We start from the raw sequence: 20,246 nt of genomic DNA, 5'->3' as shown, positions 1-20,246 counted from the left end.
TCCCCCTCAGCCGTGCTCTCCCTCCCGGCGGGGCTCTGTAACGTTTCCCGTAGTCCCTCAGGCCAGGGCGGGCGGGCCCTGCTGGAAGCCCGCCATCGCGCAGGGGTCTGGGGAAGCCGTGTTCTCCCCGGGGCGGGCGAGGTCCCGTGTGGCAGGGCAGGGTCGGCCTCGGTGTGCGGCTGTGACGGGGCCTCCCTCCGCCGCCATGGCCGCTGCACCCCGGGACCTGTAGTCCTACTGCTAACCTGGACGTCACTTCCGATCGGGGGCGGGGAAAGGGGGCCTGCCCGTCTCCCATTGGCTGCTGACCGTCAGGCCTACCGGCGTGCGGCGGAAGTGGCGTGCGGCCGGCGGGGGTGGCCGTTGAACGGCGGAGACTTTGAACGGCGGCGCGGGCGGCCGGGCCGCAGCCATGGAGGCGGGGCCGGGGCGGCAGCGGGCGCTGCTCCGCCAGGTGAGTGCGGGGCCTGAGGGGAGGCGGCCGCCGCCCCTGGTGCCCGTCCACACCGCGGCCCCTCACGCTGTGCTTCCCTCAGGTGCTGGGCTGGAGAGTGGCGGCCGCCGTCGCCTGGTCCGTGCTGCTGCTGCCCATCTGCACCGCGGCCTTCGTCGTCCTCAGCGGCCTCGACCCCTTCCACCCGGTGCGCTGGATCTCGAGTAGGTGCTCTGGCCTCTCCCCGCTCCGGGGCGGCGGTGGGGGCGGGAACCGTGCGATGCGGTGTGCTCCGTGCTGTGACCCGCGGCCGGGGCGGGAAACGGCCTGGGAATGGCCTGGGAGAGCAGAAAGCGGGTGTCCGTGTGAGCAGAGCATCGAGTGCGTGGGGCCGCGCTTCCAGTTACCTTGCAGGGCCGCGTGCGGTCGTTGCTTAAGTGCTTTGTCGCATAAAGTGACGCGGTATCAATATTCTGAGTCCGTTTATAAAATAAAATCGTTTCTGCTGCGGTACTTGGCGAGGTGCCCTTTGGCGGGTTTGTACTTTTACAGTCGCGTGTTTGTATTTGCGGGTTTTTTTTCCCCGTCTGTTGTTTTGGGCTCGGGCAATGGGAACCGACGTTGGCCTTGTGTTAAGGTTCTGCTTTGTGTGTTTCTGAATGGCCTTTAGGCTTTGACATCTAAGTTGCTGTGTTACTTAGAACCACAATAGTCATAACCTTCGCTACGTAGAAATAACTGTCACAAGCTGATGTAAGTATATCCTTCGGAGAAAGAACTAGGTGAAGTGACTTAGTTCTCTATTCTGAGTACTTGGACGCGCTTCCCCTTTCACTTTGTGCAGCTGATGTTTGCATTAGGAGCTTAAGTTTCCTCTAACTTTGGTGCATGAATTGCAAGAGAAATTCCTGAAATAGCCGCTCTGCATGGTGAGAGTAACTTTCCCTGGACTGCACGCGTGGAAAATTGAGAGCTGTTTAGACGGAAGCTTGATACCTGTGATCATTGAGCTGCTCTGGGCAGGGAGACTTGATTTGTTTCCCCCGTTGATTGGTTCTTCTGGGCTTTTGTATTTTCAAAAGCAATTTACTCTGTAAGGAATTTCTTACCTTTTAAGTGTGGCTGTATGATTGCGGCTTTTATCAAGTGAAGGGAAGCTGTGTTAGTTGAGCCGTAGTTTAATTTGCTTTGAAAGACTTTTTTTTTTTTAAATAAAATTCTGAGTGTTCACTTATGAGAAAACCAGTTATAAGGGTGTAAAATCGTTTCTGTTAAATTTAAATATGCTTTTATGCACAAATGTTGTGCAGCTGGGCAGATCTGGTATGAGATTATAGAGTCTGTTGAACATTACTCCCCTTTATACACTTAGTGGATTATTGCTAACAGCTTAATTGTGGGGTTTTTTTTCCTTACTTAATGTGTCACTGTTGTGTTACTGCAATCTTCTGAGAAATAATTGATTTTTTTTATTTTAGATTCCTTCAATGATTTATATACTTCCTACGTCATCTTTTGTATCCTCCTTATGTCTGTGGTGATACTAATAATAAGCATCTTCAACGTTGAATTTTATGCAGGTGGGTTATGGAAATTACTGAACTGTCTGTGGTACCTGAATTAAGTAGGATGACCATTTAAAGAGATTTATATTTGCATTTGATATATGTAACATTGATAGATTTAATTTTAAATTAATACAGACAATACACAAAGCTTTTTTTTTAAGTAAATTGTCCCAGATTCCTGCTTACCTCATGGCTGAGACCCTCTTAGCTGAGCTGCTTCATTGATTTCTTAATATTTCATGACCGATTCCAACTGTGAAAAGTTCTTTGATGACAATGGTTTTGGTTTTTTGTTTCTTTAATGAAGGGTTTTATTAGTAAGACATGAAAATTCGCTTTTGGGTTTTATTTACAGTTGTGCCATCAATACCATGCTCTCGGCTAGCACTGATAGGAAAAATTATTCACCCTCAGCAAGTTATCCATTCGGTTGTTCATGCTGTAATGGGAATGGTGGTTGCCTGGTGCGCTGCAGTTATGACAAAAGGGAAGTTCCAGTTTCTTGCTGTGCCCTGCACTCCTTCAGAAAGGTAATTATTTGTCTGTGTTAAAAATAAATTATGCAAAGATTCTATTCTATTGTAGAATGTATTTACTGATGGCTTCTTTCAAACAAAAAACTAAAATTTGAGTACTATCAAAACCAAACAATTATATGTTGATATCCTTTATTAAAGGATAGGAAATACCTTCCTTTGTAAATGTTGCAATGCACAGAGAAATAACTGGGCCAGAAGAACTAAATTGCCAGGATTCTTAATGGAAAGTTGAATGATTGACAAATTGGTTGTCACTTGAACTAAGTCTTGGGCTTCTGGTTAATGTGATGTACTTCATAAATATCAGAAGCATCCTCATGCATAAATTACAAAAATAGGTGGTGGGACTCCTACTTGAGAAAAGTACATCGTATGTACCGGTCAGAAAAGTAAAATCACACTTCTGATTCAAACTTCCTAAGGCTAGAATGTCTTTATTTGTTTTGAACTCAGAATTAATTCTAAGTTTTCTATTTTAGCGTCGATGATGCTGTTCCTCAGATGTGCCTAAATGAATATCACCTCTTTTTTCTACTTTCTGGAGCTTTCATGGGATACAGCTATAGTCTTTTGTATCTTATTAACAATATGAATTATTTGCCATTTCCAATCATACAGGTAAGATGTTTCTTTGCAGAAAGACATGTCTTAAGTAAACAAAAAAAGCCTTGATTGTCTATGTTTTTTGTAAACGGCAGTAGGAGCTGTCTTTTGGCATCCTTTCTCTAATAGATGAAGCGTACACTCAGCTGTAAATGCCGGTAGCGTTCATCTTCCTTGCTTCCTGCTCAGCCCCTTTCAAATGAACACAGAAATCTGGGATGCTGTGACTGTAACATTTATGCCCCTCTGATACATGTTAAAAGCTGGCTGAGCTGGACCATTGCAGAAAGTGAACGACACGAAAGAAACAATAGACACAAACTGAATGTTAACTTCAGGAACTGACAACAAGGGGTGCCTAAAAGCTGAAAACCCTGACAGGAAAAAAAGCCTATTACCAATTGAAACTGCGCACCCGATAATTTAAAATCTAAATAGCCTTTTGAATCTTGCTTAACACTCCACACTCAAAGCTTGTTCATGTGTGTGGTGCTATGGAAACTGAAATTCCATTAATGCCTTTGGAGAGGCTCTAGCAGTTCTACAGAAATCTGTACCAACGTGAATTGGTGAGGAGTGGCTTGTGAAACATCATCTTACAAAAACCATTAGCTTTGCATGATTCCCAGATTTACAAAGTCCAAGCAATTTGGCAAAAGGTGTCTTTAAAGAAAGTTGTTTGTATTAGCGGAAAACATTTAAGTCGTGACTATTCAGTTTATCAGCAAACCAAGCATCATTTTGGCAATGCTGTAGTTACAGTATTTTTGAAAATTCTGTTATTTGAATATTGTTAATTCTTTATTTTTTGAAATGCAACTTAGCCAAGTAAAAAATTAATTCACTTTGGTTTCATTTGGATATAGCGTCAGGCAGGTCGCTTTGGTCTTTTGGGAAGACACATAATTTGTATGGAGAGAGGTGTCAGTATTACACTGGTTTCACTGCTTGGAGGATTACTGACTGTAACTCATACTTGTCTGAATTTTCCCTATATTTTAATGGAACACTTTTAATTTAAATCTAGTAGAACGAATGTGCCTTCTTTAGTTTTTTTTGTTTATTTTCCATTAGACAATATTCTTCTAGTTTGTTCCCCTGTGTATAGAGTCCATTTACCCCATCCCCCATTTTCATACTGCTACAAGTAGGAAAAGGGATGAGAACTAGAGATGATTACAAAATGGCAGAAAGAGAACAGGAAAATAAATAGGAGGTGTAACACCTGGAATTGCCTTAAACTAATTTTTTTTTTTAATTCATCTAGACTTTAGATTTTCAAGTACCTTGTTCTTTTTTTTAAAATTTTTTATTTTACCATGTTATCAATTTGTTCTAAATGCAGAATACTAAACTAATTTTTGCTTGTTTTTAGCAATACAAGTACTTACGTTTCAGAAGATCTTTGCCTCTCCTGGTTAAACACAGTTGCGTGGAATCGCTATATTTCGTTAGAAATTTCTGTGTCACATATTACTTTTTTGGTAAGGGTTCCTGAAATTCTCTCTTTTTCTTTTTTTTAATTCCTGTATTTTGAAAACTTTATCTTTAATCAATCAAGCCTGTTATACTATTTTTCAGCCTTCCAGGTAACTTGCTCAAGGCACATACGCTTGTTTAAACATATCAAGGGATCTGACATCCTCTCTAAAACAGTAAGGAAAAGCACAGGGTTTGCACAGCGATATTTGTATGATGGCAATTGTTACAGCCTCACAGAAGCTCGTTTAGCGTATGAGAAATGTCTCTTCTCCAAAGAGATTAACACCATCTGTAAGGATTTATTGTCTGATAACATTTGAAGATGGTGACGGTATTCTAAGGAGAAGGGAGTGGAGAACAAGAGTTTTCTCACCTGAAGTCAGTGTTTGATCACTGTACCAAAACACAGACTGCTGTCTCTGGTGATCTCTTCTGTGCAGGAAGTCTTGTTGTAGGCAGCTGTGAAATAACTTGCATGTAAGAGGAGCTACCAAATTCTAATCAGCTGCTGTTGTACAAGTGCACATTGTAAAACCTGATGCTTTGGGCCACCATTTACTTACTCGTCCTGATTTGTGGCAAAAAAGAGAATAAATCTGAAAACACAGTGCAATTAAAAAATAAATTGGTTTAGTCTGTAATTTATATTCCCTTTTTTCTTTATTCCCAAATATTTTTTAACATGGATAAACAATATTTTTTAACACGGATAAACATCTCCATGCCTTGGACTGCTCCTTCCATTGCCTGGTATTGGAAATAGCACGTCATAGAGCTGAGCCTGACATACCAGCAGCAGGCATGACTTCACTATATGTCATGTTGCTATATTTTCACTATTTTTTAAGTAAAAATTAGCGCTTTGGCTTTATTCTCAAGTGCCCTTTATGTTATTTGTAGGAAGCTGGGGAGACAAAGGCAGTATGGTTCCCTCCCATATGAAAATGAAGTTTAGTCTTTAAAACTATGGTAAAAAAATCTGTGCTGATGAAGATGATTGCACTGGACTTTCTAAGAAATCAGGGAATTTTTATGTTATGGTTGTAGTTATCCTCCTAAATAATGTCAAAATATGCTAGAATTATTTCCACTTTATTTACATTAGGGGATAAATTAGAAGTATGGTGGTTCTATATTGATTTCCAGTAAATCTTTAAAAGCACTCTGCTGCCACCTGAGCTGTAGTGAAAATTAATATTTAGTTACTATTAACCCTCTTTTGTTAGTGAGGAAACACAAATAACTCAATGCTGAGAAGCTAGCAATAAAAGATAGAGTCTACATATACTGTATAGTTGCTGGCCTGAAGCCTTTCTTCATTCTCTTGTTTCTATTTCTTAAAAACAAAACAAAACCCCCAAAGGCAGATTGTTTCCTGGTGCACGTGTGTTACAAGACCAGTCTCTTGTCGCTGTACATGCATTCTACTTTTGTCTTCTTTTTGGCCTGTCATGTATGTGTTTAGCAGTGTTGTATTTGTTTCAGTAGTTTCTTTTCGATCCCCTAGGTTATATCCCAAAGGTATGGATAAGTACCACGATGGATCTTCACATAGACAGGTGGGTAGTAATGTGGGAGAATATTGCCGACAACTCCCTTCGCTGAACTCCAGCTTAGGAACTGGCTCTTTGTGGTTGTAGGATTCAGTTCCCTGCCCTCCCCGCACAGAATGGGGAGAGCGTTGGGTGCTTCTGAAATGGATCCAAAAGGAACCAACATCCCCTTACAGGAACCCTCTTGTAGATAGTAATTAAGAAATCCTCTCTGTTTCCTTCATCTCTGTAAGTCTCTAAAGTATTAGAAAGGCTTATCTCTCCAGATTGCATATATGTGTTTTTTCTGCTTTTCTGTGGGGTGTTGGGGGGGTGCATATCTTTATTTTTATATGGCTACCATTTGTTTTAAAATAGGGAAGCTGGAGTCTTAATACCTTAATTGGCTAAACCGGTAATTATTGTTATTTATTTCATATTTCTTTTCCTTAATTTCATTATTTTTTTCTTAATTTAATTTTATCACAGTTACTGAAAAATTAAAGAACTGGCATCTCAAACATCTTTAAGAAACTGTTTTTGAAAAAAAAACCCAACTTTATTCTTGCAATTGTTGCTACTGTAGCAGCTTACTATAGCTATCTTTCATAATAAAAATACTTACATCTTCTTGGTTGTTTTATCTGCAGTAAAGTGCATCATCTTGACACTCTGACTGGCTTATTGGATCTCTCCTTGTTTTACCATGCCTGGTTATGTGGTGTGTTTCTTCTGATTACCTGGTACATTGCATGGTTACTCTTCAAAATCTACGCTACAGAGGTTAGTACTTACTGACAGTGCTAAAGGTATAAAACATCAGTGTTTCACAGATAATACTTTCTTTTCAAAAGCAGTTTTACTAGGAAATAACGTATTATGAATTCTTGAATTTTCAAAGCATGCAGTAGAGTTAATATCTGATAACTGAACAGTCGAGAGAGGTCTGGGTGTTAATTGACTTTCCCTTTCTCTCCTTATGGCAAGACATCCCTGTGCTGCTTACAAAATCAATGCTTTGTTATTGCCACCTCCTCTTCTTACTCCTCTACTTCTGTTTCCATGTCCCCCTTCTCCTGTTCGTGCTTGATGCTAAATCCATGCAGATGCTGTTGGGGCCACCCTAACAAAGAACCACTTTGTGCTTCGTGGAGTCTGCACCGTGTTCTTTGTTCTCTTGAGGTGTAAAGACAGAGGAGCCAGCACAGGGCCCGTACGTGTCTGGCAAAGCTTACTAGCTTGGTCTGTGCATGTGTTTCCGTGCAATGATTTTGTATTTGAGCACGAGACTGGCTGAGAACTTGTGCAAACAGCTACAGGTTACGTGGGAAGATATCCAGAAACGATGTAGCTCTCAATCCAATTTTACAATACGGAAGAGAACAAAATGCTGTTAATTTTCTGTGAGCTAAGCTCTAGAAATCTTAAATTTAGGCAAACCGTCAAAGTACACGGTTCTCCAAAGCAGGGATGTGTTAATCTAATTCAGGCTGCAGTGTTAAAATAGACTTCAAGCAGTCTTGGGAATTAAGACACTTTTGCTTCTCCATTCAATCATAAAGTTACAAATTAATATGACTAAAAAAAGACCATTTAAATACGTAATGAATCTGATTAGAATAAATGTGAGACCATGATTGAAGAGAGAAAAAAAAAAAAGTCTTGCCAACAAAGAATTGGAGAAAACTTGGTCTTTGTTGACAAATCCAGATACTTCATTGTAAGAATACAGAGGAAAAAAATTGTTCATTTAACTTGATGGTTGGTTGTTCTGTTGGTTTTTTTTTTTTTTTTTAAAAGATTACTAGACTGCAGATCAGTAGGAAAAAAAAAAAGAGTGAGGTTTAAATCCTGGATCAATGTATTGGTGCAAAGCACTCTTATGGAATGACATGGCATACAGTGCTTGTTGGAGCGAGAGCTTTAATTAAAAAGGTCTAGTTGTTGTGACTGCATGGAGAAAAGATTAACAATGAGTCAAGCATAACTGACGTAGTGACGCGTCAGAATCTGTAGTCAGCTCCAACAACAGCTCTGAGGTGTGAACAACCTATTTCAGAGGATCATAGTTGAAGCACCAGTGAACACTGAGGGTCAGTGTCTGTAATTATTGCATTGCTTATAAAGCTGTGGAAGACAAAAGAAACATCCAGCTGTGAAGGTCTAAAATGGACCTTGCCCTTTTGTCTGTTGAACAAAAGATGTGTTTATCCTCATGATTATTTTTTTTATGAGCTAAAAAAAAAACCTTCCAAAGCATTTTGTAAATATTTGCATAGTGTTAACTGAGAAGTCAGGAAAGAAATTGTAAACTTAGTCCGCATGAAGTCACTTAATGCTTTGAAAGCAATTGCAGCCTCAAACTTCAATTTTGCAGTTGGAAACAGAAGGAGAATAAGGCTATGTAAAATGAATGCAGTAACACAAAACTGACAGGTAATCTGGCCAAACTGGTCCATGTTAAATAAACATTAAAAAGATGCAATGTTTGATACAATTTAAGCTCCGCTGCTTACGTTTTAAATGTTGTAGCCACAAGAACAGAAATTCTGTTAAAACACAGAATATGAATATTATGATGATAAAAATAAGAGTTCAGTAGTTTAATTCTTCTTTTGCACTGCTTCACTGATAAGGTCTTTTATTATTTGGTAAAAGAACCCTTGGTTCTTCACCAGAGTGGTTACGCTGTTAAAGATCGACAGTACAGTTTAGATTTCAGTCTTGTTTCTGAATATGGTGGCTCTAGTTTTTCCCGGGTGGGTGATTAGAGGAATTTCTTTTCATAATGATACAATGCCCCTAGCTACGAATTATATGGGTATATGGAAGGTATTTGAAGATAAAGATAGCTGGATTTTTTAAGATTTCTCAATTTGAAACGTAAGGAGTAAAGTCTTTTTGTATCTATGTTAGAAATTTCAGGCTGGTTTGCAGTAAGTTGAAGCAGTGGGGTATGAGCTTTTGTAGTTCATCATTCATCTGACAAGTAACAGCTCGGGTGTGGCCTTTCATAAGGTTTTCTTGTGTTTTGCTCTGTATAACACAACTTCTGATGTTTATATCTAGACACATCATTTTCCGATCCAGCCAACTTTTGCTGAGGAGACAGACCAGTGCCTGCCTAAAATCTTAAACAGCAACCCTCCCCTCATTATAAAGGTAATTGAATTTCCATCATTTTCCCAGCTAGGTGTGTGCTGAGAAGGTGTTTCTCAAAATAATGGGTACCTAGAAGATCCAGTTGCAATTTTTTAACTGAGGTGCTGGTTCCTTAAAAAGCTGCCTCCAAACACTTGAGGAGGCAGTTACACGGAGTGGTGAAAATTTGTTTGGTAGTGACATCTGCTGGTGCTCACCGCACTGGTGCTTTCAGCTGAAGACAGACTTGTTTAGTTAGAGGTAAGATCTATTTGCCTGCAACATAAGTACCTTAGTGTGTTCTGATCTAAAACAACACGTTAGTGATATTCAGGGTTTTTTTAACTCTTTCAATTTTGAGTCTTGTCAGATAAGCAGGTATTTTCTCAAACCTTTGTAGGCTCTTAACATTTTGCCCCTGTTACTTATATTTGAGTTCTGTGTGTGTGCTCTCTTGATACTAAAAAATTATTTCCATATTTATCTTGGAAGTTTGGTTTCTTTTTTAAAACGACAATACTAGAAAGCTACTTAAAATCTGTGAGTAAAGGAGAGTAATTTTAGTCTGACTATGGTAATCATTAGTGGAATTTACTGATTATAATACTTAGAAATTGGAGACGTCATATAAGAAGTATTATGTAAATAAAGATAAGAATTTCCTCCTGCATGTGCAAAATCTATATTTACTGATTTTACAGATCTCTGATAAGACTGGAGATATAATAGGCTACAATCCATTTGAATCCTTTTTTAAGCTTTGCTACACTATCAAAAGAGTCCGGGGAAGAGTCCGGCACAATTAAAGATAAAGGAAGTCAAATTTATAATCTCAGCCCTTACTAAAGTGTTGTCATGGTTTAACCTTGGCCAGTGACTGAGCACCACACAGCTGCTCGCTCACCCCTCTTCCCCCCAAGGGGATGGGAAGGAGAGTGAAAAAATAGCTCATGTGTTGAGATAAAGACAGTTTAATAGGGTAACAAAGGAAGAGAATAATAATAATAAAAATAATATATATAAGACAAGTGATGCACAAATGCAATTGCTCACCACATGCAGGAAAAAAACCAACTTGATACCCAGTCTGCTTCCAAGCAGCGATCCCACTTCCCAGCTAGCTTCCCAGTTCTATCCGGAACATGACATGCTATGGTATGGAATATCCCTCTGGCTAGTCTGGGTCAGCTGTCCTGGCTGTGCTCTCCCAGCTTCTTGTGCGTCTGGCAGGGCGTGGGAAACTGAAAAGTCCTCGACTTAGTGTAGGCACTACAGCTACCTAGCAACAACTAAATACATCAGTGTGCTATCAATGTTATTCTCATACTAAATCCAAAACACAGCACTGTACCAGCTACTAGAAAGAAAATTAACTATCCCGGCCGAAACCAGGACAAGTGTCTAATTTGTAATTGAGTCTTGCGTAGTGTGAGACATCTGGTTATTTTTGATTTGCCACATTAACTACTTAAGTAATCGCATGAAAAAGCAGTATTAGGTCCAGTACTGTGTGGTGTACTGTGTAGTTGAGCTCTGGCTTGCCAGAACAGTCCTTTCCTTAGACTTTTTTGCATCTTAGGTTCTTTCTGTCTGAGCGGTTAAGATAAAAAATGGTGTTAGATCTTCTGTAACTCCAAAGAAATGACTTATCAGTAAAGTTCTCTGAAGCTCTTACTAACTCAGCAGCACCATCCAGAGTGGTTCTAGGGATGTGTGCAGTCATTTGCCTCCTTTCTTTTGCTGTTACGTGGCTGGGTTTAGTCTGTGTGAACACATTCTTTGTTAGGGATTGCTTTTGTATGGATAACTGTTGGACTTTGTATGCACTAAACCATTTTCCTTTCTTTGTAGTTTTTAGCCTTACAAGACTTGACGTTACTTTCCCAATATTCCCCTGTTCGACGACAGGAAGTCTTTAGCCTTAGTCAGCCAGGTAATTATAAAAACTATTTCATGTTGCTTTTCTTTTTTAAAAAGTGTTAGTTGAAAGCGTTTAGAAGTTATTTAATGCTGTGAGGTATGCTGCATAAGATAAGGAGGCCTCATCCCTATGGTTCCTTTTCCAAAATGATGCTTAATTATCCATATTCATATTGTTTCACCTACTAAACTCAACAAATTCGTGTGCCTGTTGTTTGATTTAAATGACAGCCATGAGAAACACAGGTCTTAGGATATTGAAAGCAGGGTCCTCTTGACGCCACCAGTCAAATAGTCCGAAGTGAATAATCTAACAAATGTGTATGAAAGCCTAATGCTGAGATGTGAGGTGAAAGGAAGCACAAATAGTGAGTCACCACTAGAGTTGTGAAAGGAAGCGATGGCTATAATTTCAATTAGTACACAAGCCTCTTGCTATGTGCAAAGATGTGGCAGAGAAGGTCAATTAAAAGTGCTCAGAAGCCTTCAGGAACTTCTTGTTACACCTTATCAGGAATTCTAGTGTTTGTACTACTTCAAAACTGTTTGCCATCGCCATTGATATTACTTTGTTCACTTCAGTTGTTTAGTGATTTCAGATCTGACGGGCCGAACTGCCTATGTTTCCTGCTTGCTTAGCAGGTTTCACTAAAGTCTCTAGAGTTATCCATTGACAGGAGGATCGAATCTCTCCATGTTTTTCATCTTCCCCTCAGGACAAATAAACTGTCACAGTGAAAATGTGTCGTCTTAGAAATGGAGTGGTACGATAACTTTGAAGTTCTAATCTCTCAGAACAGATACAAGGATGAGCATCTGGGTTAAACATACCTACTGCATTTCCTTTTTGCATACTGCTAGGTGGGCACCCACACAACTGGACTGCAATATCAAGGGAGTGTTTGAGTCTGCTGAGTGATCTGACCCAGAGGCTGATCACACAACAGGAAGCTGCAGCAGCAAATGGGAGAGCAAAGCAGCCAGCAGGAGAGCTGAAAGTATCTCCACAGACTCCAGGTATTTGAGGAAACACTCAGAATAGTTTGTAAAGTATCAAAGAACCAATAGATTACATAGGTACATTCATCTCAATTAAGTTGTATGAGGAAAATGAGTCGCAGGGTTTTCTGCAAATAAATGCAAACAAAGAAAGTCTCTCCCCTGATTTCATGTTAGGTGTTCTTGTTGAAATAATCCAAAATAACTAGAAAACTTGGAAACGTCATGTTTACTCAATATGTTTACTCTGCATGATGTTATGTTCGATAGAGTATTTTTTCCACCGTTGCATGAATGAAGAAAGTCTAATTATTACCGTTTCTGTAAGTGGTTCAGCCTAGTACAGGGAGAACTTAAGTCTTGCCAAGAGGTGCTTTGCAATTTGCATAGCTGGTCTTACGATTAGTTTAAGATGGTAAAATTAGTTTTTGTTTTGCTGTTGTGGGAACTTTGAATATGTTTGTGTGATTCACTAATATCGCTGTGTAATAAGAAAAGCCAACCTGACTCTTGAGCTGTGTGCAGCCTGCAAACATTTCGGGTGTTTTACATGCCAGACTTGGGCATCGTTCCTGGCAGCAGAGCTGTGTTAGCACAAAGGCTGCCAGGTAATTGAATCCCTAGTAGTCGGCATCCAGGATACAAGTGCCTGGCAACAGCAGGGGACTGTTGGTATGTCAGAGGTGAATTTCTTCGAGTGCTGCTCTTCCTTGGATTTTGTGACTGACATGTCTTTTCTTACATACCAAGCATAATCAGAAAGAATTGCCGTTCTTCTATAGGTAGCCTTTTTTCTAGTATTTAATCCTAAAAGCATACTTTTTGTAGCTATATATCAGATATATATCAGGGTGTAATAATGCTAGCTAGCAAAAGGAGAAAAATAAATAAATCCACAGGGATCCTTCTCATCACTTGCTATTCTTAAGCTGATGAACTTTTAAAACACCTCGTGCTCTTCGTTTACTTGTTTGCAAAATCACAGTAGAAACTATGTCCTTTAATAAAAGCTCTAATGATGGAGAGGTGGTTGAAATAGCAATCAAATAACAAATCCATCTTTTATTTCATATGTGCCAGCCTGTTTGTCTTCATGCAGTGTGTTCTTTGTTATTAGGATCCGTTGTGACAGAAGACAAGTCTTTCCAGTCACAGAGGTCTCATATTGTTCCCAGAGCCTCCATGTCTTCACTGGTTAAATCATCCCTAATGCCTTTAAAGACATCGCCTGGATCTGATGTTGGTTCGCCTTTTAGCTCGCCTGCTTTAAATTGCAAGATGGGAATTCTGGATGTAAACTCTCCTTGGCATGGATCAGTCCAGAGTCCTCACGTTTTGAGAAGGGGACCAAAGCTGTGGACATCGGGTTCAGGTAGAGATTTTTCCACGGCACTGTCCTTAGCCTTGTAGTCATAAGTTCAGTAAGCATGTCAACAGAGATCTGTATCTTGAGGCTTAAAGTGACAGCAACCAGTTTTTCTGAAGATATCGTATTTCTCTTGTAGATCTGCAAATGAATGGTTCCCACCATGAATCCTTCCCAGTGCTCTCTGCTGCAAGAGTTGGCAGTGAGGCAGTACAGCCAAGCTTTATTTACACATGGCTTCAGAACAAGCAAGAACAGGTAGAGTAAAAGTTGCAGCACAGATAGGTTACAGCCAGTGCAGCTTAGGTGTTCTCTCTTCTGAAAGAACTTTCTGGTTTTGTTAATGAATGCTTTCTTCTCCAATTAGCTTACATAATAAAAATCCTTTCCCCACCCCCCAAACCCTTTATACTCTGAGAAGATGGTAGGGTTGGGGACAGCCAACTGTGCATACCTTCAGATCAATACGGATTATGTTTTTAATCTTTTGTTTCTTTTCAGATAAAAAACTTTTTGTCAAAGCGAGTGCTCATAATGTATTTCTTCAGCAAGGTAATCTTGATCTTACATTTTGTGACTGAGCAGCATGGCCTAGAAATGCATGAGCATAAGGGTTCTGCGTGGCACTCTGTACCTTTTGCATATAGTGACTGTTCTAAAATCTTTCTTTTAATCTAAGGTTTTCCATAAGTACAACTTTGTACTTACTGTGAGTTTCATAGCAGGATTATCCTGTACCTGCATAAAAAAGAATAATAATACTTGTTTAAACTCATCTGGTTATAAATTGCATTTTGCTTAAAGCATCATGTGCTAGTAAAACACTAGTGCAATTATCTCAGTACAATGCAATTATCTCAGTATACTAATTGTAAGATGGCATGGCTTCTAGTTAATTTTAAAATTCAGTTAACTGCTTTTTGTTAGGTCAACGTACCAAATAAATTATTTATAGTTTTCTTTTGTGGGAGAAGCGGTAGCTAGAATGTTGGGAATTTCTCTTTATGAAATACTGGTGTTAATATTACTACTACTTTCCAGGTGAACTTTAATGCTTAAACTAAACTTGCATAGTGTTTACACAGAAAAACAACTGGGTATTTCTCTTAGCATAATTGAACAATAACTCAGTTACATTTTACAGAAGCATCCCCCTCTAATTTAGCTCTTTGTTTTTTTGGGATTTAAATATTTCCTGCAAGTAGAGATCATATTTTTATGTGCAGATCTCTTCTGTATATGTGATAATGGTTTATGCTTACATGTACAGCAGTGTCACAGCTATGGCTTTGTGGGCAGCTCTTGTCCAAAAAGAATTTTAGTTTCTTAAAAGATGAGACTTTTTTTCTGGGTATTCCCTGAGATCTGTCAGCCTTGCAGGTCTTTTCTGAGGGGAGGGACATGACCCCATCAGATGTGTAATACCTTCACTGAAACCTGCAATTTTGGTGATATGATTTATAAAGTGCACTCAGAATGCTTTGATTTCTCCTCAGCATCCAGAAGCCTCCATCCAAGCTGTCTTCTCTGATGCCCAAATGCACATCTGGGCTTTGGAAGGTGAGCAGTTTCTATTCCCAGGTGTTAGGTAAGCGGTTTCTATTTCCAGGTGTTGGCTCACAGAACTACAACTAAAAGGATCCAATTCCAGGTTTCTGGGGCTCTGTGCTTTATAAATATAATGGAAAAAAAAATCTTTGAATCTATTTTAACAAAAACCTGACTGCGTTTCAGATACCAACGTGAATAAAGGTTTAATTCACTTGTTAGTTTTGAGATCCCATACAAAATCTCTTTGTTTGTTTGGTAGAGATTCCTAAACTTGATTTCTGTTGCTTCTCTCCCATGTGAAACCATGTAGCACTCAGACATTTATGTTTTTTTCAGTAACAGATTTATGATGTCTTTTTACAACAGTTTTTCTGACTAAAGGCTCTGAGTATTTCTCTGTTAATCACGGAGACTTGAGGGAGGGAGGCACTCACGTAGTAACTTAACAAATAAATGGAAGAAGATGGTCTGCAGAGAATTAAAAGAACAATGACAGTATGTGGTTGCACTACAGGATTTTCTTGTTTGTTTCAAATTCATGAGCAAACGCCGGTATTGATATAATCTTTTATTAGATTTGACTGTGCAAAAGTTGATCTTTTTCCTAGGTTTTATGGGCAGATATGCCAGGCTGTGTCAGATTGATGGTAATGAGTCAGGATGTACACAGTCAGGTGATGGGAATCACACATACAGTTTGCATAAAAGCAGAAGATACCACTTGTGTTTTAACTAAGGGCAGAGGGCTAGGCTGTAATTTTTTTTAAATATGGTAAACAAGTAAACTGAGAAGGGATTTAAAGCTAAGTCAAGGTTCCCCTCAAAGTATTAGACTTCTCTTCATACAAGTTGAACAAAGAAAGTGAAGTGATCTGGAAATGTTTGTGTACAGCTAGAAGAATTGTGAAATCAGTCCTGTCTCTTGGTTGACGTCAGGTACAGTTCTGATCAGAGCAGTGGAAAGAGTGAACCAATACTTTTTTTAAAGTTTGTTTTATATATAATCCCTCTTGCCTTAACAACCTCACACTAGTTAAACTAGTGACTGGTTTAGTCCTGAAGCAAGCCAAAGCTGAGGTAACTGTTATCCAGCTGCAGTAAGTCCTGAAGAATTCCACCATACTAGTAGAATCTTCAGGCAAAACCATGATCTTTGTTAATGCTTCAGAAGTTGAGAATTCAGTAATTATAGCAAACTTCTGTTTTTTATTTAAAGGTCTATCTCATTTGGTAGCAGCCTCCTTTACTGAAGACCAGTTTGGAGTTGTCCAAACTACACTGCCAGCTATCCTGAATACTTTACTGACTCTTCAGGAGGTAAAAACCATTAGCTTTTCCTTACAGCAGAACAATTTGAGGAGAAGAGAAGGAGTTTTGTTAATGTTATATTTTGACCTTGCTGACCAGTCATAACATTCAAGTTGTTACCACTGTACATGGCTTCTCCTCTGCGGTTAAATGAAACAAAACAGCTAGTTGCCATTGTGTGCATTATGAAACAGCTGAATAAAAACCTTGTTAGTTTTTTAAAATGTAGAGGTAGAAAGTGTATTTTTAATGGAATATGTAATTTAAAAAAAATGGTACTGTGTGCTCAGTTAAAAAGGCCTTATTTCAGGGATGCAGCAATTATAATACTGTATTTTAGGCATAGTTACAGAACTTGGTTCTGTGTTTATGTTGATGGCCAGGAAATGCAAGGCCAAGCTCAGTCTCCTATACATTTTTGTGTGTTTCAGTGGAATTTCTGAACTTGCACTTTCTTTGTGCTTTATTTGACATCAACACGTTGCTAGTTACATGATGAAATAATTGAACAGATGAAACAAGTTCATTTATGTTTTTCTCAATCAGGTTGTAGACAGACATTTCAAACTGCCTCATGTTTCTAGCAAACCCCCCAGGATTTCAGGAAGTCTGGTGGACACATCCTACAAAACACTACGATTTGCACTTAGAGCATCTCTGAAAACAGCACTATATCGGATAACTACTGTCTTCGGAGAACACTTAAAGTAAGAACTTTTTCATGCTTGCTTGCTTCCTACATTTAGTTTTAATCTTATTGTAGGACCTGTGAAAAGGGAATTTTGTGCAACAATACCTTTGGGTCATTAATCTAGCATGGTATTTTAATATTTTTTGATTTGTGGAACCTTAAAAAATTCTTGTGTAGATATATAGTCCCCTTTAGAAACTTATTATTCATAGATTTCTGGGCAATTTTCCTTAGTGACTTTTCATGAACTCTTTAGAAGCAGTCTGTGAATACCACTTGTTTAATAAATCTCAGCTACTGAAAAGAAAGTAAATCAACTAGAGACAATTGTCTGTTGTGTAGGGAGAGAATCCTGAGAATCCTATGAAAAGTCCAAATAATCAAATTCCCTTGCTTCTTGGTTGTCTGATGGCTCACTCTCAGCTGCTGTCGCAGCAGGCAGACTTTCATACTTGGCCTCTGAACATGTGGGACTGAAACTTCTTGCAGGATCTGCCCGTCTCTCCCTGTGGGGGTGAATCTCACTCAGTTTGGAAGTGCTAGATGTACAGGAGAGATCATTTTAAGAGATTCTTTCTTGCCTAAATCATTCTTGTAAGTTAAATAATTGCTTGTGTGTGCTTAAAGGTAAGGAATTAGGCTCGGTTTCTGAGACAAGTGTCTGGTAGTGGACGCTGTTGAGGTGAAGAATTGACAGTTTTAAGAGTTTATATACTTTTTAGTCTTTTTATTGGAACCTAGATTTTTTTATACAGCTGGGTTTTCTAAAATTTAGCTTCAGAGTAATTGTTGATTTCAAGGTATACTTAATTTTGACATGAGGCTTTATTTTTGTAGTGTATTACATTTAATGTAAATTCTTATGTTCTGCATTTGTTGTTTTTAGTGCAGTGCAAGTGTCTACAGAACATAAAAAAAGACTTCAGCAATTCCTGGAATACAAAGAATAAATAACAGATTTTGATGCAGCTACGTTTTGGGTTTTTTTCAACGCTCTTGGTAAGAAGAAAGTGGGACTAATCAGCCTTTTTATCTTGGCTTTTTGGAAAAGCATATGGAAGTACAAGTCAGAGAACAAAACTTCTAGAACTGTAGAAGAGCTCTTCCGGGTTTGGATTATCTTTTGTATAATAAAACTTTTTTTAAAATTCATCTTGCTGCCTTTTAATATCATTTACAAGTGAGAAAGTGTCAGTTCTTATTTTACATAAGACTATGACATTTGAGTTTTTCAGTTCTTTGCCACTCAGATCCTTCACTGTTTTTATTCTTTCCCTCCCCTTTTCTGTTAAAGGGCTGAGTGGAGATTTACATAGATACTTAGTGTGCCTAAGTGTTTCATAAATTTAGTTGATAACACTTTTAGTGCAGATGAAGTGTGTACTTTAGGAGTAGGAAACAGATGTGCCCAGGAATAAAACATGCTAAACATGCTACTCTTCTCAAAGATGGAAATACTCCTTCATAGTGGAATGGGTGTGCAGAACGGCATTGTTAAGACACAAATACTGCTTGAAAACTTAGCAGCTTGGATTTTATCTTTAAGGTGACCTAGGAAACTAAGTTCTGATCTACACTGAAACATATAGGAAACATTACAGCATTTAGTAAAACTCCCAGTAATGATATTGTGAATTAAAGTTTGGATCAACAGCTTTCTGTTAAGGTGGATAGGAAGGGTGTTTGCAGCATATCCAACTTTTTCAAAATAATATACATTATTGGTAGCTTCTGGTGAAAATGATGACTTTTTAAAAGCATTTTTTAAAACTTATCTGGAAGTAAACCTGCCCAAATTGTTTTAAAATTAACTACCCAATTTTTAAACTAACCAGTTATTGTGATATCTAGGCTAGAAAATGTACAGAGTATGAAGCGCTTAGGCCTAGCTGCAGTACCTCACGGTAATTTCCTTGAGATAACAGTAAGCTAAACGGTCTTACAAATGAATTTAGTGTGATAAGGGGAAACAAAATTTGGATGATTTTCTTTCCATTCTCTTCAGTGCTGTTAGTCCTATGGGGTTGGGTTTTTTTGGACTTCAGATCTGATGATGGCCACAGTGTCAGTTATGTCGGTGTGATGAAGTGATCGGCTGATAGAGAGCGGTTGTGTAGTAATAATCCTTTAGGGAGCCTTTAGGTGAAAGAAGAACCCCAAATCTACAATGAGACCTGCGTATTGCTTTCTTCAGTAGAGACACATAATTTTCTTGTAACACAGGCACTGCATGTGTTAGATGTGATAGCGCAAATTAGAACTATATTGTTCCTCTTGCATTGAGATGGCTTACAGCAAACACCGTAAGGTGATGGACAGCCTTTCATTATAAAGGCTAAGCACAAAGTCTTTTAAAGCTTCCCCAAGCTTAACTTCTACCACAGGTTTGACTTATGTCAAAGCCTCTTGCCTGTCTGGCTTATTAAATAATTTAATTTGCTTCTTTTCTGGTGTTGCAATGTGCACCTGGAGTTAAAATGGTGCTTTAGTACCTTGGGTGTAACTGTTGACCCAAATACTTCAGCCAAAAGTTTCAAATAAATTTTTCATGCATTTAAACAGGTGCAGAATATTTTGGGTTTGGTTTTTTGGTTTTTATTGCTCTGGTATTTTCTGCAACACTCCCACAACTATAAGCTGCAAGTTGTAATTAACAGCATTACGGCTGTCAGCAGCAGGCTTAAAATGTAGCTGCCTTTTTGATGCCAAAGTGCTTGGGGTCTGTCCTCCTTGTGTTGCAGTAGAGATTTGCACACGACATCTGCTAATGTGCATGTGATTCATGGCATTCTCTGGGTATGACAGAAGAGTTTCCAAAGCTGATTGCTTTGTGGTTTCTTTAAAAGCTCCAATTCTTAAAGAGCTGTAGACTTGTATATTTTTTAAGCCTTTACTTAAAAGTGCATCTTTAACAGTATCTCATGCTCATGACCGTAAGTGTGCACGAATATGAAGTGTATGTTGGGTGCCCTCTGAAGATGCAGTAACTGGCTCACACAATCAAGCAGGGATAACGTCTTAATCTAGTTTTGGCTTTGGGAATAATTCTGTTCCTCTGGCAAACTGTGCTGGTGTTTCAAGTCTTTTTATACGCTTCTGTCTTAACATAAAAA

General features: G+C 38.9%; 1 protein-coding gene across 2 annotated transcripts; it reads left to right on the top strand.

The window, feature by feature from the left end:
* The first annotated feature begins 300 nt into the window (after window positions 1-300).
* On the top strand, window positions 301-18,285 carry NDC1 (NDC1 transmembrane nucleoporin). 2 transcript variants are annotated; one of them, XM_054833136.1, is made up of 18 exons: window positions 301-454; window positions 537-657; window positions 1,912-2,013; window positions 2,357-2,531; window positions 3,020-3,158; window positions 4,519-4,627; window positions 6,133-6,184; window positions 6,808-6,940; window positions 9,227-9,319; window positions 11,150-11,231; window positions 12,080-12,235; window positions 13,335-13,589; window positions 13,723-13,841; window positions 14,085-14,135; window positions 15,080-15,143; window positions 16,351-16,451; window positions 16,989-17,149; window positions 18,020-18,285. In XM_054833136.1, the coding sequence occupies exons 1-18, from the start codon at window positions 413-415 to the stop codon at window positions 18,081-18,083; spliced, it is 2,019 nt and encodes a 672-aa protein (XP_054689111.1). In that variant the 5' UTR covers window positions 301-412; the 3' UTR covers window positions 18,084-18,285. The 2 variants fall into 2 exon arrangements, with proteins under 2 accessions (XP_054689111.1, XP_054689112.1); XM_054833137.1 differs by lacking the exons at window positions 301-454; window positions 537-657 and adding an exon at window positions 1,141-1,186.
* Window positions 18,286-20,246: the final 1,961 nt, after the last annotated feature.

Source organism: Grus americana, chromosome 8 (assembly GCF_028858705.1).
Source record: "Grus americana isolate bGruAme1 chromosome 8, bGruAme1.mat, whole genome shotgun sequence".
Lineage (NCBI taxonomy): Eukaryota > Metazoa > Chordata > Aves > Gruiformes > Gruidae > Grus > Grus americana.
Note: the sequence above shows the minus strand (reverse complement) of the source record. Positions and strands in the feature narration are given on the sequence as shown.